At 50.0% G+C, this 22,712-nt stretch overlaps 1 protein-coding gene across 4 annotated transcripts; it reads left to right on the top strand.

The window, feature by feature from the left end:
- Positions 1-2,785: 2,785 nt before the first annotated feature.
- Positions 2,786-22,066, top strand: AVIL (advillin). Of its 4 annotated transcripts, XM_070789377.1 has the most exons (19): positions 2,786-6,151; positions 7,448-7,522; positions 8,264-8,460; positions 9,821-9,929; positions 10,022-10,132; positions 10,370-10,572; positions 11,055-11,133; positions 11,262-11,360; positions 12,034-12,187; positions 12,290-12,390; positions 12,877-13,014; positions 13,120-13,278; positions 14,228-14,407; positions 16,013-16,158; positions 16,266-16,410; positions 17,852-18,040; positions 18,644-18,712; positions 19,604-19,720; positions 21,479-22,066. In XM_070789377.1, the coding sequence occupies exons 1-19, from the start codon at positions 6,086-6,088 to the stop codon at positions 21,590-21,592; spliced, it is 2,451 nt and encodes an 816-aa protein (XP_070645478.1). In that variant the 5' UTR covers positions 2,786-6,085; the 3' UTR covers positions 21,593-22,066. The 4 variants fall into 4 exon arrangements, with proteins under 4 accessions (XP_070645478.1, XP_070645477.1, XP_019816483.2 ...); XM_070789376.1 differs by having other exon boundaries at positions 12,034-12,390; XM_019960924.2 differs by having other exon boundaries at positions 12,877-13,278.
- Positions 22,067-22,712: the final 646 nt, after the last annotated feature.

A 22,712-nucleotide genomic window follows, 5' to 3' on the forward strand; every position in this document is an offset into this window, starting at 1 on the left:
GGCAGCTGAGTTTGGGTCTGTGTCTTTCGGTCTGCTCTTCAGGGAATCTCTGCTGGTGCTGCCACAAGGACTTTGTTCCCAAGTCCGGGAAGGGCGCTCAGTGTCCCACCCTCCTGTTCCTGGGCAGGGCTCTCTCCTCTCGTGTCTTCCCCCAGGGCCTGGCCTGTGCCGAGTGTCTTCATCCCTCCTGGATGGCTGGCTGGCACTTTTTCTCTCCAGAGCCTCAGGCACACTTGCATTTCCTGGGCGGAGGGGCTGGGTGTTCTCTGCGTTTAGTTTGCCAATGTAACACACATGCGCCCTGCCAACAGTAACAGGTGTAAGTGAGCTCTTCACTCACCTGTGCTTTGCGAGTCTCTTTGCTTTCAAAGTTTCTTAATAGTGCAATGCTTTAAAAAAAAAAAAAAAAAGCCACAAAAAGGAAGTTTCCCCAGGATGGAAAACAAAAGAGGAAGAGCTGCTGTAATCGGGAGCACAAGGGGCCCCCCAGGGGGAGCCCCACCTCAGCATCACTGCCTTAACTGTGGTCTCCCCTCCCTCCTTCAGGTGGGAGTTCCTGTCACCCCTCCCCCATTTTCCCTGGAGGCAGGCGTCACCAAGCATTTGTAAGTTGCTTCAGGTGCGAGAAGACTGCCCACTCAGGACTCTCCCCCATTGTCCCTTCCGGTTCCCACACACTAGGCCAGTCTGAGGAGCTCACCAGGACCAGGCAGCGGAGCAGCAGCTTGGGCTTCTGGCTGCCCAGTGTCTTCCTCTGGCATGGTGAGGCCTTGTCTTTCACTTTGTTGTCCCATGAGTGGAGTAGGGCCCTCAAGGCATGTATGGTCATTTCCCCAGCAGCATTTCCTGGTGCCTGTGGGATCCTGCTTCATGCAGGTAGGGAAAGAGGGCCCCAGGGCTGGCCAGGAACCACATCTGAAGAGAAGTAGGAGCTTCGGATTCCAAGGCCCTGGCCTAGGCCTCTCTCCTGGTATTACAGGGGGGCCTCTCTCCTAAGCCCCACTCAAAGGGTTAGACCTCTGGCCAGATCTGCCATGGGGTCCAGCCAAGCTTTCTGACTAAACAAGCAATAAGAGGCTCTAGGCTGACCCGGTTCCAAGGATCCTTTCTGCCCTCCTTTGGGTCACCTGGTCTCCAGAAAGAGCCAGTGCCACCCACTTTCCTGTCAGGCTGTCTGAGTGTTCCGAGGGATCATGACCAGGGCCCAGGATGACCTGGTGGGAGTGTCCCGCTGCTGCTGCATGAAGCCCAGCTCCGCAGGCCTGTCTCACCAGACCCCTGCCCCGCCCCCTGCGGTTCCTACCAGAAATGCCACACCCCCTCCCCCCACCCTTCCCTGGCGAGGTAGCTCAGCCAAATATAAGTCTAAGCAGGGTCCATCCGTGTGGACCAGAGCCAGTCTGAAGTCGTTATGTGCTTTCTGGTCTCCAGTTTCAGTGTGTTAGGGGCAAGAGATGATTGAAAAACTTGCTCCTTAGAGGAATCAGGCCAGACTCAACTTGGGAAGAGGGCAAGATTGCAAGAAGGAGCCAGTTCACCCCAGGATCTGTTTCAGGGTTTACTACCAGCCCTTCCTGTTTGAGGCTGGCCTTTGGGAAGCAATAGGCCACCAGGCCTGGCCAACCCCAGTTCAAGCCATGCCAGGAATCTGCCCACCTGCCAAGTTCAGTTCTTTTAAGGTGCCTCTTCAGGGACACAGAGTGTCTCTCTGATTGGGCTTCTAAATCAAAAGCCTGATGTTCGTGTCCCTCTCATAGGGGGAGCTTTGGACACAGGACCAGTGTGGAAGGGTCAGGTAAGGGTCTCCACTCTGCACATTGTAGAGGGGACCCTTTGCGGGCCCATGGTCCCTCACTAAAGAGGTTGAGGTAACTTGCCTTCAGTTAACCTGGGACCTTCTGTTTAATTCCCTCCTGCCTCCCAAAGATTTGGACCATTTTATAAATGTATAAATTCACCTCTGTTCTCAGTGGCCCCGAAGCTTCCCTGTGCTAACAGCATGGGAAGTCTAAAGGCAGTCATTCCCTGGGAAGTGAGTCCCGCTCTGTTTTGCAACCATACCCTGTTCCTGAGGAGGCCTCATTCAGTAAGGCAACTCCCCATCCCCCGCCAAGGTTGTCTTGCATTTCCCAGCCAAGTCAAGTGTCTACAGAAGGTAAACCTGTTTTCCCCTTTAGGTCTTCATTTGGTTATTTGTTAACTGTTGTCCCTCAGTTGCCTTTTTTGTAAAATGAGGTTTTAGTTTTGTCTTCTAAAAAAAAACAAAACACCGGTAAATACTTGCATTCAAGCCAGGGAGGGGAGGCAGAGGTCTGGCCCCCTGCCACATTCTCTTAATGCTGTGGGGCATGCCCCTGGAGCAGACTCTCGTCTTTGGGGCCCTGAGCTTCTTTGCTTGTAGTTATCTCAGATTTGACCTGTCTCTGTTGTGCCGCTCAACCCCCTTCAAGACGCCATCTGGAGGGTCAGGGAGGTCTGCCTCCCACTGTGACTGGGCTCTGGGGTTCTGACCACCTTGCTTACAAGTCCATAATTTGATAAATTTGTTGTATTCAAAAACTTGAAATGTAGGATGCCATTAAGTGTCTGTTTATATTTTTGAAATATTTGTATTACTTACAATTAATGAATAAAAGTGGGTTTAAAAAACCCATCCATGAATGGATGCTGTCTCCTGTCCCTGCTCTTGTTCATTCGTAACTTACCCCCCACCCTTTGTTCCCTCAGAACCCCTCTGTCATTACGAGGCTGGAGTGCCCAGGCTGGGAGACCAACTGTGGACTCAGCACAGGGATTCTGCCCAAGGTCACAGAACTTGGGCTCCATTAGCTCTTCCCTGGCCCCCGGGTAGAATCAACCCCATTCCCTCCAGGTGTTTAATAAGCATAAGCTTGGTGTTCTGTTGACTTCTGGTGAGGAACTGGAAGCTCCGGAGGGACTTAGGGATGTAGAGTCTTCCTTCTGTACCCCTTACTGGTTTTCCCAGAGTAGGAGCCCTGGAACTCAACAGTGGTTCCTGGCACCTAGTAAGCACTCAGATTTTGATTGGACTGCCATATGACCCCCCAAGGGACAAAACAGAATGACCTGATAACACACTGTGGCCCTTCACCCAGACTTCACCTCCGAGAAATGCCTAGAAACTTCTGGGGGAGGCGCTTGCCAGCCTGGACATCCCAGGGGCTCAGCGGGCGGCCCAGCCCTGCCTCCTGTCATCAGTGTAATGCATTCATATCTACAGGATGGCAAATTTCATATCCTCCCACCCTCTTTCCTGCATTATTGATGACTTCACTTTTAAAAAAATCAATTATATCAGGGCGTGGAACTGGAGTTAAAAAGAAGCCTTTAAAAGTCTGCTCTTGTTTTTGCTCTTTTGAATAGGAACAGATAAAGCTTTCCCTCTGGTTTGAATAAGTCGAGCCCAGGGCTAGGATGGCTGTGATTGGCCAGGACTAGAAAATGCGGTTAAGATGCAAACCCAAGCAAATAAAACCCAGTATCTGCACAGCCATTACTAAGAGAAGGCAGCAGGGCCTGGAGCCTCCCGCACTGGGTGGTTCCTCAACACTGCTTACTCACTGCCAGAAAACTGGGAAGACTGGTAGAAGGCAAGGTAAGTTCTCTTTGGTTTATGGGTGCATGTCAGTAGAGCATGGACTAGAAAGAAACAAGAGATTGAAATTTCCTTGGCCTTGTCTTCTTGGATGAGGCTTAGAGGATTGAACCAGAAGCTTGTCAGTTTTGCAAACTTCCTGCTGACAAGTTGAGGTAATTTTTAAGAGCTCCCTAAACATTAAGGCATATTTTCAAAAACTAAGAAACAGAATACCCCAGCTCAAAAAGATGGTGTAGAGCAAGGCATAAATGAAAACCAGCTTCCTCTACTTCGGGTCCATTCACAGTGTTGATAGGAATTAAGGGCCACTACCTTTTAACCTGGGATTTCAAAACTGCACCCCACCCAGCGGTAGTGTCAAAGGGTACTAAGTTAATAAATTAGGAGTTGAGGAGGGATGGAGAGACGCTTTGGGAGACTTCGGTGTCAGTTTCTAGGTGTTCCAGTACGGCAGAGTTCCTTCTGTGAGCATGTCCTGTCCTGTATTTCAGGGCTCCTGGCCCAGTGAGTGTCTTGATTGCTAAGTCCCTGTTGGGAATTGGGACCGCTTTTGGCCTCTGGACTCACAGTCCTAATTAGTGACAGCTGGTTTGACTTTTAGCAGGTTTACACTTAGCTCTCTCCCAGGAACGAATTGGTCTTTATCCCCTTCCCCTAGTTGGGTCATGGCATTTGCCTTTAGTGACTGAAATCTAGGATCTGCAGGAAACCTGAACAAATATTCCCCAGCAGTTCCAAGCAGCACAGGGTGGGGCAGTGCCAGTTATCAAATTAAATCCTCAAACATTACTGCTCTGCATCATTGCTCTGCTTTAGGCCTGCTACAGCAGTAGACAAAGGGAGATTTTTGTTTGTCTTTTTTTGTTTTGCCAATGTCCACACTAGATAATGGCACATACCCAAACCTAGGTTCATCTACCAAGGCTCAAGAAAAGAATGGCCAGACTTGCTCCTCCTGACGAGGACAATATGCTTCCAAATAGCCAAACCCCAGGCTTTCCTGGTGGCTCAGATGGTAAAGAAACTGCCTGCAATGCAGAAGACCCGGGATCGATCCCTGGGTCAGGGAGATGCCCTGGAGAAGGGAATGGCTACCCACTCCAGTATTCTTGCCTGGAGAATTCCATGGATGAGGAGCCTGGTGGGCTACAGTCCATGGAGTCACAAAGAGTCAGACACGGCTGAGTGACTAATACTTTCACAAAATCCCAGCTAGACCTTTCAGGGCTTTTGGTTTTTGTTTTTCTTTTTCCTGTGTATTAATGAATCAGTCAAGCCCATCCTTTACCTTTGCCATGTGAGAGCATTCATCAGTTACTGTGTATCACGAGATTGCAAGCCCCTTGAGAGCAAGAACCGGACAGGAATTTTCATGATGCAAAAGCTATGCGACCGTGGACATGTGTAAGAGCTTGATAACCCTAGACACGCCTCGAATAGAGATGGTGCATAATGCACTTCTCTTGACCTCTCCCTGTGTCTCCGCACCCTGCCTGCGGAAGGGCACTGCACCACTGGCTGGGTCTGTGGGGGCGGGGGAGGGTCTGTCCACAGGCCACGCCCGCCTGTCCCTGCTGGCACCCTGAACTCTTAGTACTCCAACCAGAGATCAACCCACCCCCGCCCCCACCCCCCGCATTGGAAATCCAAGCCTTAAGTGGTGGACTGCCAGGGAAGTCCACACCCTGAATTCTATGTCCCAGCTCTGCCATTTTACTTTCCCTTTTCTTCTGTGAGGCACAGGGAATATATTAGTCATATGACAAAAGCAGGATGGGATAGTTTAAGGATGGTTTACTTTAAAAAGTCTGGTAAGTGAAAGCCCAAAGAGTGGACTGTGAAGAGGACCTGCCAAGCAGAGAGTCTGGGAGAACTGGAATAAGAATGAGAGAAGGAAACTCAGTTTGGAAATACTCTGATGTAAGCTTTTCAGCCCATGTGCCACTGAATTTAGGTAAGTTAGGAAGAGTTGTAGTACCTCAGAGTAATTAGAACAGAGATTTTAAGATCAGGGAGGGATTTCTTTCTGGTGATACTGAGCAAATTATTTAACCTCTCTGAACCTCAATTTTCCCACAATATAAGATGAAGGAAATATATTCAGCTTATGAGAATTAAATGAGAGAAGTAAAATCAGTCAACAGAGGGTTTAACACATTTGTCACCCCTTCAGTAAATAATGATGCCTGTTACCAGAGCTCTTAACAAGGGAAGTGCAAGGGCAAAGCAGAACTTGCCCCCCACCACCACCTCGCCGCCAGGTCAGCCAGGCTTACGACATGAACTTGGACAAGTCATTTCCCACATCACTGTGAGACAACAGTGCAGGGATGCGCCATGAGGATGTGGCCGGATGGCTGAGAGATTGGGAAGTGACTTAGGAGGAAAGCGGGCGGGATGCCTGCTCTGAGAGGCGTCACCTCTCCACTTGCTCTGTGATGTTTCAGTCCCGGGAAGACAAGCGCCATGTCTCTGAGCAGCGCCTTCCAGGCTGTGGGCAACGACCCTGGGATCATCACCTGGAGAATAGAGGTGAGCTGGGCGGGACGGGGCACCTCCTGGGCCGCCGAAAGCCCCCAACACTGAGTTTCCTGCTAGTGGCTCGGCAGCAGTGAGAGGCAGCGCTGAAGAGCACAGTCTCCTATTCTTGCACAGAGCGGGGTGGCAGGGGGGAGGTGAGGTGGAAGAAATGCTCTTCACAAGCAAAAATAAGCTGGCCCTTTATCCAGCCATCTGCACTTCCAGTAAATGCCCTGGAGAGATGGGTGGGGCCCAGGCCACCCAGAGAGCCAAGACTACTGGCTGCTCTAGTCAGGACAATGGAACCTGTCTTCCACGGGGCACTCTGGCTCCTGCAAAGTAGGAGGAGGTTTGGGTACAGCATAGATGGGGGCCCTGCTCATCCCTTCTACTCCGGCTTGAGCCCCTCTGGCTGACCCGGAGCGCCACCGGTCTGTAGCTGGGAACCGCCCTGGCCCAGAAAGCCTTACCTCCTCCTCCCTGCTCTGAGCCCAGTGAGGGACTGCTGCATAAAACCCAGAGGAGATGCCCACCTCACTATCGTCCTCAAGAGGGGTCACAGCTGCCTAGCAAGCTGCTCAGAGCCAGGTCACTCCCACTGCTTTTAAGGCTCCCCGTGCATTTAACAACTAATAGGAACAAAAAGTTACACAAATTGTGGGATAGTTAACATTCTCACATTTGACACACATATTTTATATAGAATATACTCACATAGAACCGCAGGTTTACCTCTTTGGAGACAGTGATGAAAGTCCCCATCAGAGGCCACATGAACGGCTCTCCTGGGACGAGCCAGACATGCTATGACAGATGCATCAGAGCTCCAATCCAGACTCCAGACAGGAGCCCTCAGCACGGAACCTGCACACAGCCAGCCCTCAGCCCCCAGAGCCTCACAGAATCCGGGTACTCCACTCCGTTCTCAGACCTCGGCCGGTGCTGGGTGGATGGAGTCAGTGCTGGAGACCCTGGTGCTTCGGCTCAGAGACTTGAGGCTCTTCCTTGAGGGCTTACACCCAACTGCATAGGACTGAGGGGGCTCACCAGGTTGCTCAGTGTAGTGAGATGAGACCAGGCAGGTGGTAGGAGGAGGGCAGACCCAGGGCTGTGCAGGCGGAGCTCAGCAGAAGCTGGAGGGATGTGCGCTCATCCTGGGGCTGGCCGCCATGACCCGTTGGGGACATCTCCCTACCTTTCCACCCACTCCCCAGCCCTGTCACCTGTGCCAAATAATAGCATGGAGGGAGGAGGCTTGTGGGACGAGGGGGAAGGGATGTAGCCTATCCACACCCCTTGTCCTTCCAGAAAATGGAGCTGGCGCTGGTGCCTCTGAGCGCCCACGGCAACTTCTATGAGGGAGACTGCTACGTCATCCTCTCGGTGAGCACCGTCCGCCCTCTCCCCTGATTCTCACAAGCTCCTCCCCAGAGAGCCAGCTCCGGGGCTTCCCTGGGAGATTTGCCCACAAAATTAATCAGGCCTCTGGTATCCGTCTTGATTCTTCCTCGCTGTTGCATGGAACAGGCTTCCAGTTTGACTATCAAAGGCTGTGCTTAGGCCAGGGTTTTAAATTTTGCATCTGAATGGGGGAGAGGTGTGGCCGTCAGTCTGAACATCAGCATGTGGCCCATAGCCAGGCTTCAGCCTCCTGAGCCCAGACCCCAGATTACAGTGCTGTGGAGGAAGGCCAGGTGGACACAGGGCCGTCTCTGGCCTCAAAGTGCTCACCTAGCCGAGGGAACAGTCTCCCACATGGACGGTGCCGACAGAGCCACGCTGGGAGACAGCAGCTCTATACAGCTGTGAGGGTGCAGGGGTGCAAATGAGCAACAAGAGAACTCTTGCCTGCATTCCAACCTGGCAAGATTTCCCCCTACCTCTGCTTATGTGGAGGACAGTAAGCTGTCAGCATTCCCCAAATGTAGGGAGGGACTCAGGCTGGTAGGGCTTGAGTCACGGAACAGGTCTGCCCAGGGGCCACTGTAGGGGGCAAGAGACTGCAGAGCAGGACACAGAGGCCTGAGCCTGCCGAGAATGGGACACAAGCCACCCTAGGCAGCTACCTTCCCAGGCCAGAGGGGCGAACCAGCCCCTGAGCCAATCTCTTTGACTACACCCCAGACCCGGAGAGTGGGCTGCCTCCTCTCCCAAGACATCCACTTCTGGATTGGGAAGGACTCCTCCCAGGATGAACAGAGCTGCGCAGCCATCTACACTACGCAGCTGGACGACTACTTGGGGGGCAGCCCCGTTCAGCACCGGGAGGTCCAGTACCACGAGTCCGACACCTTCCGTGGCTACTTCAAGCAGGGCATCATGTGAGTAGCTGGGCACACAGCAAGGATGTAGACGTGGTCCACCAAAGAGGAAACCCAAAGGCTAAAAAGTATGCGAAGAAAGTAATCAGAGAAATGCGAATCAAAACAAAGCTGTCCTCTCCACCAGTGTAAGTTAGAGAGCTGGGTGGTGCTGAGTGTTGGCAAGGCTGTGGGGAGATGGGCACCCGGGGGCCCTGCCGGTGGGAACGAGGACTGGCCCAGTGTTCCGGAGGGCAGTCTGCTACTGCCACAAGGGCACGGGAGCCAGAATGTTCACAGTGGTATTAGTGGTGGTGAGAAGCTGCAGGCAGTGGGGCATGTGCCTCCCCCAGGGAGACTGAACAGGAGAAACACTCCGAGACAGCAGGGAGTACCATGCCATCACATTAGAGACACATCTGACCTGTGGACACACCTTAAAAACACTGGGCTGAAGGAACACAGGAAGAAACAGGCTTGAAATATAGAACAGAATGCCAATTCCTGTTTGTAAAAAATGACATAAGCACAAAACAACAGGCCATGTTTTATCAGAATGAAAATAGAAAGATAGATGTTAAACGGTTAGAATGGATGTCTATGGTGGGGAGGAAAAGGCAGGGAGGGGAGGGGATGCAGATAAAAGGGAACACACACACTGCAAGAGCGGGGTCTTGTAAAGGCCGGTGATGACAGCCTGCCATGAACTGAGGAGTCTGATCACCTCCAAACTTTACACTGGAGACTGACAACAAAAGGATTCCAAGGAGCTCAAGCGTTCTGAGGCTGCTTGAAGGCCAGCTTCTTGCAGGTGAGCAGTCCTCACTGAGGCCCCATTGGGCACAGAGCAGCCTGCTGAACCACCAGGGAACCCAGCAACGGAGGCCCTCTGCTCCCGGGGGCTTTCTGGGCGCCCTTCACGTGTGGGATGCCTAGAGGAGGCTGGGTTGGGGTGAGAACCAGAGGCAGGAGAGTGGTTTCCGGGAGTGAGTTGGTCTTCAGGCCACGGGAGATGGCCTGAAGAGGGCCCTGCCCCAACACACATGATGTTCAGCTTCAAGAACAAAACAAAACAAGCTCTTCCTGCCGTGGGGAGTATCACTCCTCTGTCTGGAGGTCTAGTCCTCCGGTGGTTGGTTCCTACTGTTAATATCTCAACTCAAATGTCAGTCCTCCAGAGAAGACAGCCCCAAATGTTTGGTCAAAAAGCCTCCACTAGGGGCAACTCTGTGGCAGGGGTGACCAGCATCAGTGTTTGCCTTGCTCATTTACTGTCATCACCCGTGTGGGCAAAGGCTGCCTCTGTGTGGCCCACCACTCTCTCCCCAGGACCTGGCAAACAGCAGGTTCTCAGTAAATAACGCAACGGCTGTTCCCTCAGCTACAAGAAAGGGGGTGTGGCCTCTGGGATGAAGCACGTGGAGACCAACACCTACAACGTGAAGCGGCTGCTGCATGTGAAAGGGAAGAGAAACATCCGGGCCACCGAGGTCAGTCCTGCCCCCTATCTGGCCTGGGCCTGAGGCCTCTCCGCCTGGCACCCAGGAATTCCTTCTGCCCTATGTCTGTCTCTTCCCTGCAGGTGGAAATGAGCTGGGACAGTTTTAACCGAGGGGATGTCTTCCTGCTGGATCTTGGGAAGGTCATCGTCCAGTGGAACGGCCCAGAGAGCAGCAGTGGGGAGCGCCTGAAGGTGTGGCCCATGCGGTCGGCCCCTCCTTTCCCCCAGCTACTCTTTCCTTCTTTCCTGGCTGGCTCTTTCCTGCCCTTCCAGCCAGATGCCTGCCTTTGAGCAGCATCTCTTTCAGAGACAGGCCACATGACTGAGGCTGCAACTCAGCCTGGGGTTCCTCAGTATCAGGGTAACCCCTGTGTCTGGGATCCAGGCTGTTTCTCCTGGAGCTAAGGGCATCCCCGGCCTTCTTTACAGGCAATGCTTCTGGCAAAGGATATTCGGGACAGGGAGCGAGGGGGCCGTGCTGAGATAGGAGTGATCGAGGGAGACAAGGAGGCAGCCAGCCCGGAGCTGATGAAGGTCCTTCAGGACACCCTCGGCCGGCGCTCCATTATCCAACCGGCAGTCCCAGATGAGGTCATAGATCAGCAGCAGAAATCAAACATCACATTGTATCAGTGAGTAGCTAAGGCTGGCTGCTGATTGGAAGCTGGGGTCAGGGGAAGGTGGCCCCCAGAGAAACAAGCACTTCTGCTTGGCTTCATTTGGGGTGCAGGCACCTGGGTTTCTTTCAGTCTTTCTTTGAATGCAGCTTCTACAAGGAGTTTGTTGTTCCCTGAGCAGCTACTGTCTGCTCTTGTTAGCAATGATTCCTGATCTCTGGGAGAGAATGTTCCTTGACTCAAGTCTATGCATCCCAGGGGTGTGGACAGAATAATGTCAGGGGAAGGGTAGAGATAATATTCAGGAAAGAGATGCACAGAAGGCTCTCCCAGACAACAGTGTCCATCACATCCCAGTCTGCACTCATGCCATGCCTGTCGCAAGAAGTCAAACTCTACCCAGAAACTCCATCCTAAGACCAAGCCAGGAAATAACAAACTGACCACATGATGCTTTGTAGAAGGGAATGTACAGGCTAACTTCTCCCCTTCTCCAGTGTCTCGGATTCATCTGGGCAGCTGGTGGTCACAGAGGTAGCGACGAGGCCTCTGGTCCAGGACTTACTGAATCCTGATGTGAGTAGCACTTGGGTGGGCTTGGCTTGGGGTAGCCGGACCTGGCTTCAGAGGCAGGCCCCACGGAGAGGCCTTCCTTATGGTTTCGGGCAGCAGTAACCACTTTTGTCCCTGGCCATCTGCTTCAGGACTGCTACATCCTGGACCAAAGTGGAACCAAGATCTATGTGTGGAAAGGAAGAGGAGCCACAAAGGTTGAGAAACAGATGGCCATGTCTAAAGCCCTGGTAGGAGCTATGGACATGCAGTATTATCCAAAAAGTCTGTTCACGAAACATCAGAGGTGCTCAGAGAGCCATATTAGGTGCTGGAGCACAAAACATCGCAGTTATATCCATGACTTCAAAGTCAGACAGACAAACTGGGATTCAAATCCAGGTCTAGTGTTACTTCCTGGGGTTGTTGTGATGGTTAAACAACATTTGTAAAGCATTTAAACACACTGGCACACACACCTGCCCAATAAAAGGTGGCTGTTATTATTGAAGGCAATACCACACATCAACAGCCCTGTCCTCAAGGAACTTATGACATTATTGTGCAGCATCCTGCAGCTGAACCAAGCAGGATGCATCTACCAAGCAAAAAAAAAAAAAAAAAACAAATGAAAGTGATGCAAAGTCAGTAGAGTACAGAAGTGCTGAAAGAATATACTAGACAGAATTTTAAAAAAAATCAGTAATAATCATGACCAATGAAGGAATGCCAAAATGTTCCATTTAGTCCTTTCCTTGAGGCAGCTAGCGTGGTCCCTAGACAGAAGTGAGTTAGAATTTGACTTTGACTCCCAGAAGGGAACAATCCTACCCAATGGCTTCAAAGGGGTAAATTACCAGTCAAGCCAAGAAACCAGTGCATTCCCTGACTGACCTGCCCTTTGGGGGTGGGGGGTACCCACAGGATTTCATCAGGATGAAGGGCTACCCCAGCAGCACCAACGTGGAGACCGTCAATGACGGTGCCGAGTCAGCCATGTTCAAGCAGCTGTTCCAGAAGTGGACGGTGAAGGAACAGACCGTGGGTCTGGGGAAAACGTTCAGCGTGGGTAAAGTTGGTAAGACTGCCCCCAGATGGTGTTCTCATTGTGGGGAGTCTCTAGAAAGATGGGCATGGATGCTTTTCATTCACCTGGCTTCTCCCAACCCCTTCTCTGCAGCGAAGGTTTTCCAGGATAAATTTGATGTAACTCTGCTGCACACCAAACCAGAGGTGGCAGCCCAGGAAAGAATGGTGGATGACGGCAACGGCAAAGTTGAGGTAATAAGCCCAGTGACCCATGTGCCAGGGCAGGCAGGGCACCGGTCTCCTGGCTGCTTTGCTGCAGAGGAGCGCACAGGATCCTGTGTCTCCTCTGTTTCCCTTGTCATCTCTGGGGCCTCGGGACTCTTCCCTAAGAGGTGTCTGCATCTTCAGGGTTCTCCCACAATTCTTCAGGGAAGGGAAAGGTAGGCATCCCAGTGTGCTGTCAACAGCTCACCTGGCAGACGCATTCAAATGACCTCTGAGCTGTGATGGGGGTGCGCCTGACCAGGGATGACCTACTTCTCCGGATTCAAATCATGCAAATGGGATAAGCCCTCAGTACTGGGAAGAAGCACCAGAGGATAAGGGGTACTGTGAATGGACCTTTGTGCCTCATCCACCTGGATTCTCTGCTCAGCATGGCCCAGTTCCCTCCAGGTGGCTGTTTGTTCAAAGAGGACTCCCCCCATCTCTGGGGAACTGTGTCTCTTCTATGCCCAGGTCTGGAGGATAGAAAACCTGGCGCTGGTCCCCGTGGAGCACCAGTGGTATGGCTTCTTTTATGGGGGAGACTGCTATCTGGTTCTCTATACGTACGAGATGCATGGGAAGCCTCATTACATCCTGTATATCTGGCAGGTAGGCCTGGGGCAGGCTCTTAGCTTTGGATCCTGGTGCTTCCTCTGGCCACTGAGCTGGGGCCAGGGGTGGCAGGGACCCATTGCACCCTTCTCACCCCTGCAGGGCCGCCACGCCTCACAGGATGAGCTGGCAGCCTCAGCATATCAGGCGGTAGAGGTGGACCAGCAGTTTGAAGGGGCCCCTGTGCAGGTTCGGGTTACCATGGGAAAGGAGCCGCGCCACTTCATGGCCATCTTCAAAGGAAAGCTGGTCATCTTTGAGGTGAGAAACCTAAGGTAAAACTACACCAGAAGCAGAATGCTCAGAACCAGCAGGTCAGCAGGGAGCTACAGTAGAGGAGAGGAGGGGTGAAGAGTGGGGCTTGGGGAGGACACAGACGAGAAGGAGGTGAATCTCTCTAAGACACTGAAGTGCATCCCGACTGCCTAGGGCTTCAAGTCCTCACCCCTGCCTAGTCCATGTTCAAGGTCTTGTATAATCTGACCCATATTACCTGTGCAGGTGCATCACCCTCAGCTCCCTAACCTCCACACTCCACTCCAGTCAGGTGGGTCTCCTCTTTAGACCTCACATGTGCTCTATCATTCCCTGTCTGCCTCCCCCAGCCATGTGCCCCTTCAGACTCCAGTCCCATGTCTTCCAGAAAGCCTTGGCTGAAGCACCACCAGAACTGTATGATGTCACACGCTTGATATACACAAGTCTGTGGTCAAGTCCTAGTCTTGTCATTGATTACCCAGTTTTCTGAGCCTCAGTTTCCCCACCTGCACTGTGGGATAATAATACCTACTTCACAGAGTTATTATGAGGATCAATAAAATGATATAGCTAAGGCACCAGAAAAGAGCCTGGCATATAACCCAGGTCTCAGAATGAAAGCTAACACCATTTCTTAAAAATATTTATTTATTTGGCTGCAGAGGGTCTTAGCTATGGCATGTGGGATCTAGTTCTCTGACCAGGGATTGAAGCTGGGCCCCCTGCACTGAGAGCACAGAGTCTTAGCTGCTGGACCATCAGGGAAGTCCCCTGAAAGCTAACACTGTTGGTACCATAACTCCGGCTCACCTCGACCTCTCCCAGTTGGCTGAGAAGCTCCTTGAGGGCAAAGATGGTGTCAGATACAGCCCTGTTCTCCACAGCGCTGGCCCAGTGCTCAGCACACACTGTATACCTTAGATCTGGACTCTGGTTTTTTCTTTCTCTCTAGGGTGGGACTTCTAGGAAGGGAAATGCTGAGCCGGATCCTCCAGTAAGACTCTTCCAGATTCAAGGACATAACAAATCTAACACCAAAGCAGTGGAGGTCCCAGCCTTCACCTCCTCCCTAAACTCCAATGATGTCTTTCTGCTGAGGACGCAGGCAGAGCACTACCTGTGGTTTGGCAAGGTAAGACAGCTGGCCCAGCAGTCACACCCATCCCTTGGCTCCCAGCCCTGCACCCACTCTCTGGTCAGCAAGGGCAAAGGAACTGAGAATAGGCTGGAGCAGTCCTCAAATAGAGGAGCCTTTTCCTAAAGATTCTTCAAAGGGACCAGCAATGTTCCTCACAATTAGGCCTCCAGTTACACACTCAATAATGGCACTTCGCACACCCAGGAGACCCTCCATAAACAGCTAAACACATGGAGGCTGGATGCAGGATGGAAAAGTCAATCTTTCCACACCAGTTTGGTGCACTGTAATAGGACAGGCATTAACACTGAACAAAAGAACACTAAAAATATGATTTTTGTCAATTCAGATTTCATCTGCAATGAAAAGCACTAGAACTGTTTTACAAAAGAGAATTGAATAGGAAAAGATGCTCAATATTAATAGTCATTAGGGAAATGCAAATAGAAACCCCAATGAGATACCACTACACACATATGACTAATGACTAAAAAACCGATGATATCTAGTGCTGGTGACAAAAGCAATAGGAATTCTCACACACTGCAGGTGAAAATGCAGATACGGCCTTAGAAAACAATTTGATGGTTTCTTATAAAACATATACCTATTGTATGAGCCCATTCCTGGGTATGTACCCATGTGAAAAAACTACCTTCACACAAAAACCTATACACAAATGTTTAATAGCACCTTTATTTCTAATTGCCAAAAACTGGAAGCAAATCAACTGGAGGATGGATGAGCAAGCAGTGGTGCTTCCACACAATTGGAATGGACTACTACTCAGCTACGGAACACCCACAACTGCCAAGGAAGAATCGCAAATGCATTATGCTAAGTGAGAGAAGCTAGACTCAGAGGCCACACTATGCAGGATTCCATTTACCAGGTTCTGGAAGAGGCAAAACTGTCAGGATGGGAACAGATCCGTGGTTGCCAGAGGCTAAGGATGCATGGAGGGTTTGACTACAAAGGTGTGGGTGGTCGGAGGGAAACTTTTGCAGTGGTGAGGCAACTTCTCTCTTTTTTGTTGTGGCGGTGGTAGTGTGATTCTATGCATTTGTCAAGAGTCATAGAACTCTATGGCAGAAAGGGTGAATTTTCCTGTATATAATTTTAAAAATATTTTTCTTAAAAAAAATAATCACAAGTAAGTGCTAAAATTCCAACTGAAGGTAAAACAAAAGTGACCTCTCAATACCCACGGAGCATTTCAGAGTCTAGTCTGGTCCTTTGCTACCACACTGTTTTCCTCCTTCCCACCCACCTCCCCCCCAGCCCCCCACCCCCCACCCCTCACCCTGCCTCCACCCTTCCCAGCACCAGAACAAACCCATCTATCTCCCTGTCCTGAGGTCTTTTGGCTTGGTAACTAATCCTGGCTGCTGCTGCTAAGTCACTTCAGTCGTGTCCAACTCTGTGTGACCCCATAGACGGCAGCCCACCAGGCTTTCCTGTCCCTGGGATTCTCCAGGCAAGAACACTGGAGTGGGTTGCCATTTCCTTCTACACTGAGTTATTAGTCTAAGCACTTTATTCCCACATCAACGTGCCTGTGTGTGACTCACATCTGTGTTCTCCCCACCCCGTTCTCAGGGGTCTAGTGGGGATGAGCGGGCGATGGCTAAGGAGCTGGCCGGACTTCTCTGTGACGGTACTGAGAACACAGTGGCTGAGGGCCAGGAGCCAGCTGAGTTCTGGGACCTGCTGGGAGGGAAAACTCCCTATGCCAGTGACAAAAGGTACAGGACCACAGCATCCCCTCCGTTTGGCTCCCCCTGCCTCCCAGACTGGTGAACTGCAGGTGATTTCCAAGCAGCTCAGCTCCTCTACATGGACTGTATTGCAGACTACAGCAGGAGATCCTAGATGTCCAGTCTCGTCTCTTTGAATGTTCCAATAAGACTGGCCGGTTCACTGTCACTGAGATCATAGACTTTACCCAGGACGACCTGAACCCAGGTGACGTGATGCTCCTGGATACCTGGGACCAGGTAAGACACAGCCGGAGAGCTTGGAACAAATGACAGACATCCTCAAGCTTTAGGCTATTTTTTTGTATAGTATCTCTCCCCCAAACCCCAGGTAAGCCAGGGTAGCCCTGGACCATCCCCAAGTCAATCAAACAATTGTCAGTGGTGACCGAAGGAAGAGCCTGCTTTTTTGCCAGGGCTGGAGAGAATAGAATGTTGTTTAAAACTCACCATCCTGGGAATTTCCCCACTATGCTCTGGGAATATCATGCCATCCTATCACACACTCCATTCTCTCAGGACCAAGAGCAGTAGGCTGCACACCTGGAGATATGGGCCTTTGGGGGAATAAAGGGATAAAAGGGGACATCTTCAAGGCCACCCCTCTGCCACATCCGGTTTTCTTCAATTTGGCTCAGCAAACACCTCTTCCTTTCTAATCACTGTGCTGGGCGTGGTGTCGCTAAGGCAAAGGGCCCCACCCCACTCTCAGAGTCTACAGGCTGACGGAGGGTGGAGGAGACCAGATGGAGGATCATCATTTTACTGTGATGGAGGTACATATGAAGTGCCTCAGGAGCACAAATTAGCGTATTCAACACAGTTTGGGGGCTCAGAGAAGACTCTCTGGAGGAGATGTCTCCCAGACTCCAAGGAGAAACAGGTATTAATCAGGTAAAGAGGCCATTCCAGGCAAAAGAAAAGCAAGGCAGGAAATAGTCTAGTATATAGGGAACTACAAAGAGTATTATCAGAGTATAAGACAGAGTTAAAGAGTGCCCTAGAGGTGAAGCGAAAGAAGTAGGTATGGACCTGACCAACCAAGTCAAGAAGTTTGGAACTTACCCTGGAAAGCTACTGAAATTTAAGCAGGTGAGTGACATGGTCAGATTGTGCTTTAGATCACTCACTCTAGCGAGTGTAGGAGAGGAGGGAGGGGGTGTGAGAAAAAAGAAGACTGTACGTTGGGAGGCCCATCAGCACACATGGTCCTAGTCCAGAAAGAGCTGCTGCTGGCCCACAGAAGCAGTGGAGTAGAGCTGGATGGATGGCGACAGATTTGACAAAAGCATGAGAGGTAAACTAGCTAAGTCCTGGGGATACAGATTGCATTCAGAATGATTCCCAGGTTACTGCCTTGGGTGACTGAATGGACACCATTCCCCAAGAATGGAGACACAGATACAAGTTTAGAAAAGAGCTACATGTTGGGGGTGTTATACTTGAGGTGCTTGGAGACAGCCAAGAGGAGATGTTTTGCAAGAAGCTGGATTCAGGAAGCTGACGTTCAGAGAGTTCAGGACTGGAGATGCAGATGTGGGAGATACACAAATCAAAACAAATCTGAGAAAAACTTTACTCTGCTGAGGCTGTAAACTGCTGACGGGGAAAGACGGGGCAGCGCGTACTATCTAGCACTAGCCTCTGGCATGAGCGCAGTAACAGGTCTCTACAACAACAGGTGTTCCTGTGGATCGGGGCTGAGGCCAACGCTGCAGAGAAGAAGAGTGCTCTGTCTACCGCCCAGGAGTACCTGCACACTCACCCCAGCGGCCGAGACACCGGCACACCGATCCTGATCGTTAAACAGGGATTCGAGCCTCCCATCTTCACAGGCTGGTTCCTGGCCTGGGACCCTCACGTTTGGAGCGTAAGAACAGAGAAGCAGGGAGATGTTCTTACTGCCAGGGTGCTCAGCACTGACACCTCAGAAGGATGGCAGGGTACTCGAGGGCTGAGTCAACCCAGGACTGTACCCCCCCACTCCCTTCTCCCCTCTCCCGTTTTTACCTTCCTTCTCTTTCGCACCCTGCACAGCAGTTAAGTCTAGTCAGCAAATTCACAGCATGCCTCAGGAACAGGCAATGTGAGAAGTAGTAAAGTTTGTGAAGTCTGTCCACACACATTACATCCTGATAGCCAGGGGAACATTGTTGCCTGTGTTACAAATGAGGAAGCTCAGAGAAGTTACTTGTCTACAGTCACAACCAGTAGGAAGAAGCCAGGTTTTCTGACTCCTAGTCAACTGCTCTTAGTATGGAATATTGAGGAGTCACCAGCAAAGAGTGCAGATCATGTTTAAGTACCTTCCAACCCTGCATAGACCTGGAAGAGGGGATTTTCCTTTCTGCTTATCTCTGAAATGTCTTCTGTCCCCTGGCTGTTTTGCTTCTCTCAAGGGTTATAGACCAGACCTGAGACGTCCCTCCACTATAAGCAGCATCTCATCCTGTTTTCTATATCTTCTTCCTAGGCAGGGAAATCATATGAACAGTTAAAAGAAGAGCTGGGAGATGCTGTTGCTATCACAAGAATCACTGCTGTAAGTTTCTTGGAGGAGCTATTCACAGGCAACCAGAGCCAGAAAGAAACAGCAGATGCTGCAGACACAGCATGGCTGAAACCCTATCATGTCCTTCTCAGTATCACTCTGATGGTCTAATGTGATGTGAAGATTGTTTTAATCGGTAGAAAGAGCAGGCTTCAGAGCCGAGTTCCTTATTTTACTTCCTTCCAGAATTTAGAACAGACTTGCTGTTACCAAATCGAATTATTCAACTCTGTCACTCAGGAGAGATTAAATTAACTAGTAGTATTTTTCAGAAATAATAAGCTTGTAACCCAGGTGACACTATTAGTTTCTGACAGTGGCATCCACAGAAACTCAGGCCATTACCCCTGTTTTAACGGCCCCCAGAAGTGGAGCTCCCGGCCGAGAACCCAGCAGCTCTTTAGCATCAGGACAGTGCACAGCACCACTGTCCAAACCATCTGGTGTTTTGCTGTTTGTGCTCTACAAACTCAAGATTTCAAAACTCATGGCAACGTAGCATCTTTAAAATGTATTTAAGAGAAATATGACTTCAATTTGAAACCATCTCAAGGCCAGAAATGTAGAGCCCAAGTAAAAGTACCAAGAGAAGGGATGTGATCACAGTATTTAAGTGAGATTTATGCAAAACATTTACGCCAACTGACTATACAGGATTTACCTTAGACTCACTGAATCAGCTTCCCAAGAACCCCCAAACTAAACTATTTTAGATTTCCAGATGACTCTGACATGCAGCCAGCATAGGGGACCACTGTTCTAAAAGATGATTATAAAGCATGAAGTGGTAAAAAAAAAAAAAATTTAATGTTATAAACATAGAACTTCAATTGCACAGACCTGAGTGGTCTTTTATTGTGTCTACATTCTTATCTTCCCTAGGATATGAGAGACACAACCCTTGCCCTGAATTCTGAGCCAAAATATTACCCCCTAGAAGTTCTGTTGAAAAATCAGAGTCAGGAGTTGCCAGAGGATGTGAACCCTGCCAAAAAGGAGGTGAGTGACTGACATGAGTGGAGCGCTGCAGAAGCACCATCTCGGAGTACGGCCAACAGTGTAAATACTCAGCAGACAACTGACCTACCCAGGAGCTCAAGCCAGAAACCCAGGGCTCCTTCTTGATTCTTTTTCCTCACCTCCCACATCAACCCATCAGCTAGCTGCCACCCACTGCTCTCCATCTCTCTGCTGCCAGTATGGTCCAGCCATCATGGACCACTGCCATAGGCCCCCAGTGAATTTTCACCTCTGTCCCTACAATCTGATCCCCATATAACCACCAGTGGGTTTTTATAGCAGATGATACTCTTCTATTTAACACACCTTGAATGGCTTCCCACTGCACTTAAAATCCAGAGTCCTCGCGATGGCCTCCAAGGCCCTATACAACCTGGCCCCTGCCCACCTGATTTCGTCTTACAGGCCAGTACTGTCTTCACTTACAGCCCTTTAGCCAGTTGCTGTTTTTCTGTTCCTCAAACATGAGCCTTTCTGCTGGCTACTGCTCCTGCCTGAAAAAACATCCCTCTCCCAGATCATCAGAAAGCCAGGTCCGCCTCATTGTTTAGGTCACAGCTGCAGGGTCACCTCCCCAGGAGGGCCTTCCCTGACCACCCGACCCTGCCTCCCTCAGCGCCTACAGTCCTTTTGTACTTGGTCACTCACTGTCTCTCTGCCCCACTCCCCGACACCTTCAAAAGCAGGGAGCTTGTCTGTATTGTTCACCATCACATTCTCAGCTTTTTAGCACCTAAACGGTGACTGGCAGATCATAGGCACAACTTAAGTTTCAGCTGATTTAATTAACAGTCATGTTGAATGAATGAATTTATTTTTCCCTTGAAGGGTCTCTGGGCTTCCCTGATAGCTCAGCTGGTAAAGAATGTGCCTGCCCCCAGTTCAATTCCTGGGTAGGGAAGACCCACTGGAGAAGTGATAGGCTATCCACTCCAGTATTCATGGGCTTCCCTGGTGGCTCAACTGGTAAAGAATCCACCTGAGATGCAGGAGACCTGGGTTCAATCCCTGGGTTGGGAAGATCACCTGGAGAAGGGAAAGGCTAAGCACTCCAGTATTCTGCCTGGAGAATTCCATGGACTATATAGTCCATGGGGTCGCAAAAAGCCAGATACAGCTGAGCAACTTTCACTTGAAGGGTCTCTAAATTTTCCACAGTGTCTTATGTAACCAATTCTTAAGTATCTGGGCAACAACTTCCTTGAAAACAGAAACCATACCTTAATAATTTTACTTGGACTGAAAATATTCATTAATCATTAATAAATAAATGTTAGAATGTTATGCTCTCAACAAGATCCACTTGATCCTGCATTGGAAAACATCTGGCTAAAAAATGGCAGATTAAAAAAAGAAAAATATTAATAAAAAATGGCAGATGAGGGCATAAGGCAAGGAAAACTGTCACTCAGTTTAGCTGTCCATTCAGCCAAAGCCTAATGTTTAGCACTCATACATAATACACAACCCATTTCTTGTCCTTCTGGCAAGACTGGTGCCAGGTGGGACTGCGAGCGCCGTGAACCCAGTCAGCGCTTCCGCAGGCCACGGTGGGACTCCACCAGCTGACGAGCTCGCCAATGAATAATTTAAGTCAAACACAGACTTTCTGGAAAATTCATTCTACTTCCCCTTTCAAGAAGCTACTTGGGACTATCTCTTGGCCCCTCTGCCCCCACCCCATTAACACTGACAGGTGCCAGGTCTTCTAACTAGAAACTTTGTTTTCTCTCTCAGAATTACCTCTCTGAAAAGGACTTTGTTTCTGTGTTTGGCATCACAAGAGGGCAGTTTGCTGCTCTGCCTGGCTGGAAACAGCTCCAGATGAAGAAAGAAAAGGGGCTTTTCTGAGGCAAGAAGGCATCTGCCTATTGCAAGATCCCAGAAGAGAGCAGTCAGTGCCAATGTAAGGAAAGAATTTCTCTAATTTCTGCCTAATGTCCAGCTACTTAATGGAGAGATAGTAGAGCCTGCCAATCACAGCATGTACTCCATTTTTCTCATCCCTGCATTTCTTAGTTGTCATATACCTAAAATGTTAGCTGCTCACTTTGAAATTTTTATGGTCTTCTGGCTGCAGCCTTAGCAGAAAACACTAAAACTGCAAGAAAATCTGGAGAAGTCAAAAGTAAGAGAACAGAAGAATTGTTTAAAGTGCTTAATTCTGGGGCAAGGGCCTAAGTTTGTTTTAAATTTTAAGGTTGGTATTTTCTATTTAACCCACAAATCATCAAAGTTATTCACATATATACCCTGAAGTCAAAATCTAAATGCTCAAATCTGTATGTGCCAGAAGTTTTTAAGTTTTCAAATAAAGATACCTATAAGAACAAATGGGAGTTCTTTTCAGTATTTTGGGTCTGCCCATTAGGGTAACTATTGTGTTCTATGAGAGAAATGTCTCAGGACTGGGGAAGTCAAGAGGCACGGCTGGGCTTCCCTCGAGTGGCTCAGTGGTAAAGAATCCACCTGCTGATGCAGGAGACATGAGTTCAATCCCTGCTCTGGGAAGATTCCACGTGCCATGGAGCAGCTAAGCCCCTGAGACACAACTATTGAGTCTGTGCTCTAGAGCGCAGAAGCCCCAGCTACTGAGCCCACGAGCCCCAACTACGGAAGCCTGCAAACTCTATAGAGTCTGTGCTCTGCAACAAGAGGAGCCACTGCAATGAGAAGCCCGAGCACCACAACTAGAGTAAAAGCCCACAAAGCAACAAAGACCCAGCACAGCCATAAACAAATACAACTATTAAATTTTTTTAAAAAAGAGGCACCGCTGAGGGAGCTCTCTGGATAGTTGGGATCCCTGTTTCTGGCACAAGAATCCCAGAATCTGCCACACAGCTGTCCAGGAAACCTCAGGCCGCACCCAGCTACACCCTACTATCCAGAAGAGAAACAAGGCCATGTGTTATTAATTTCAGGAATGAGGCCAGAACCAGTGTGTATACCACCACAGAGAGCCTTCAAA

This window comes from Bos indicus, chromosome 5, assembly GCF_029378745.1.
Source record: "Bos indicus isolate NIAB-ARS_2022 breed Sahiwal x Tharparkar chromosome 5, NIAB-ARS_B.indTharparkar_mat_pri_1.0, whole genome shotgun sequence".
Classification (NCBI taxonomy): Eukaryota; Metazoa; Chordata; class Mammalia; order Artiodactyla; family Bovidae; genus Bos; species Bos indicus.

What these genes read in the sequence shown, in the direction of transcription:
- AVIL (XM_070789375.1), top strand. Translation starts at nt 6,086, where the DNA reads ATGTCTCTGAGCAGCGCCTTCCAGGCTGTGGGCAACGACCCTGGGATC. An exon ending in TACTTCAAGCAGGGCATCAT is followed by an intron (nt 8,461 to 9,820) that starts GTGAGTAGCTGG and finishes CTGTTCCCTCAG; the next exon opens with CTACAAGAAAGGGGGTGTGG. An exon ending in TCAAACATCACATTGTATCA is followed by an intron (nt 10,573 to 11,054) that starts GTGAGTAGCTAA and finishes CCCCTTCTCCAG; the next exon opens with TGTCTCGGATTCATCTGGGC.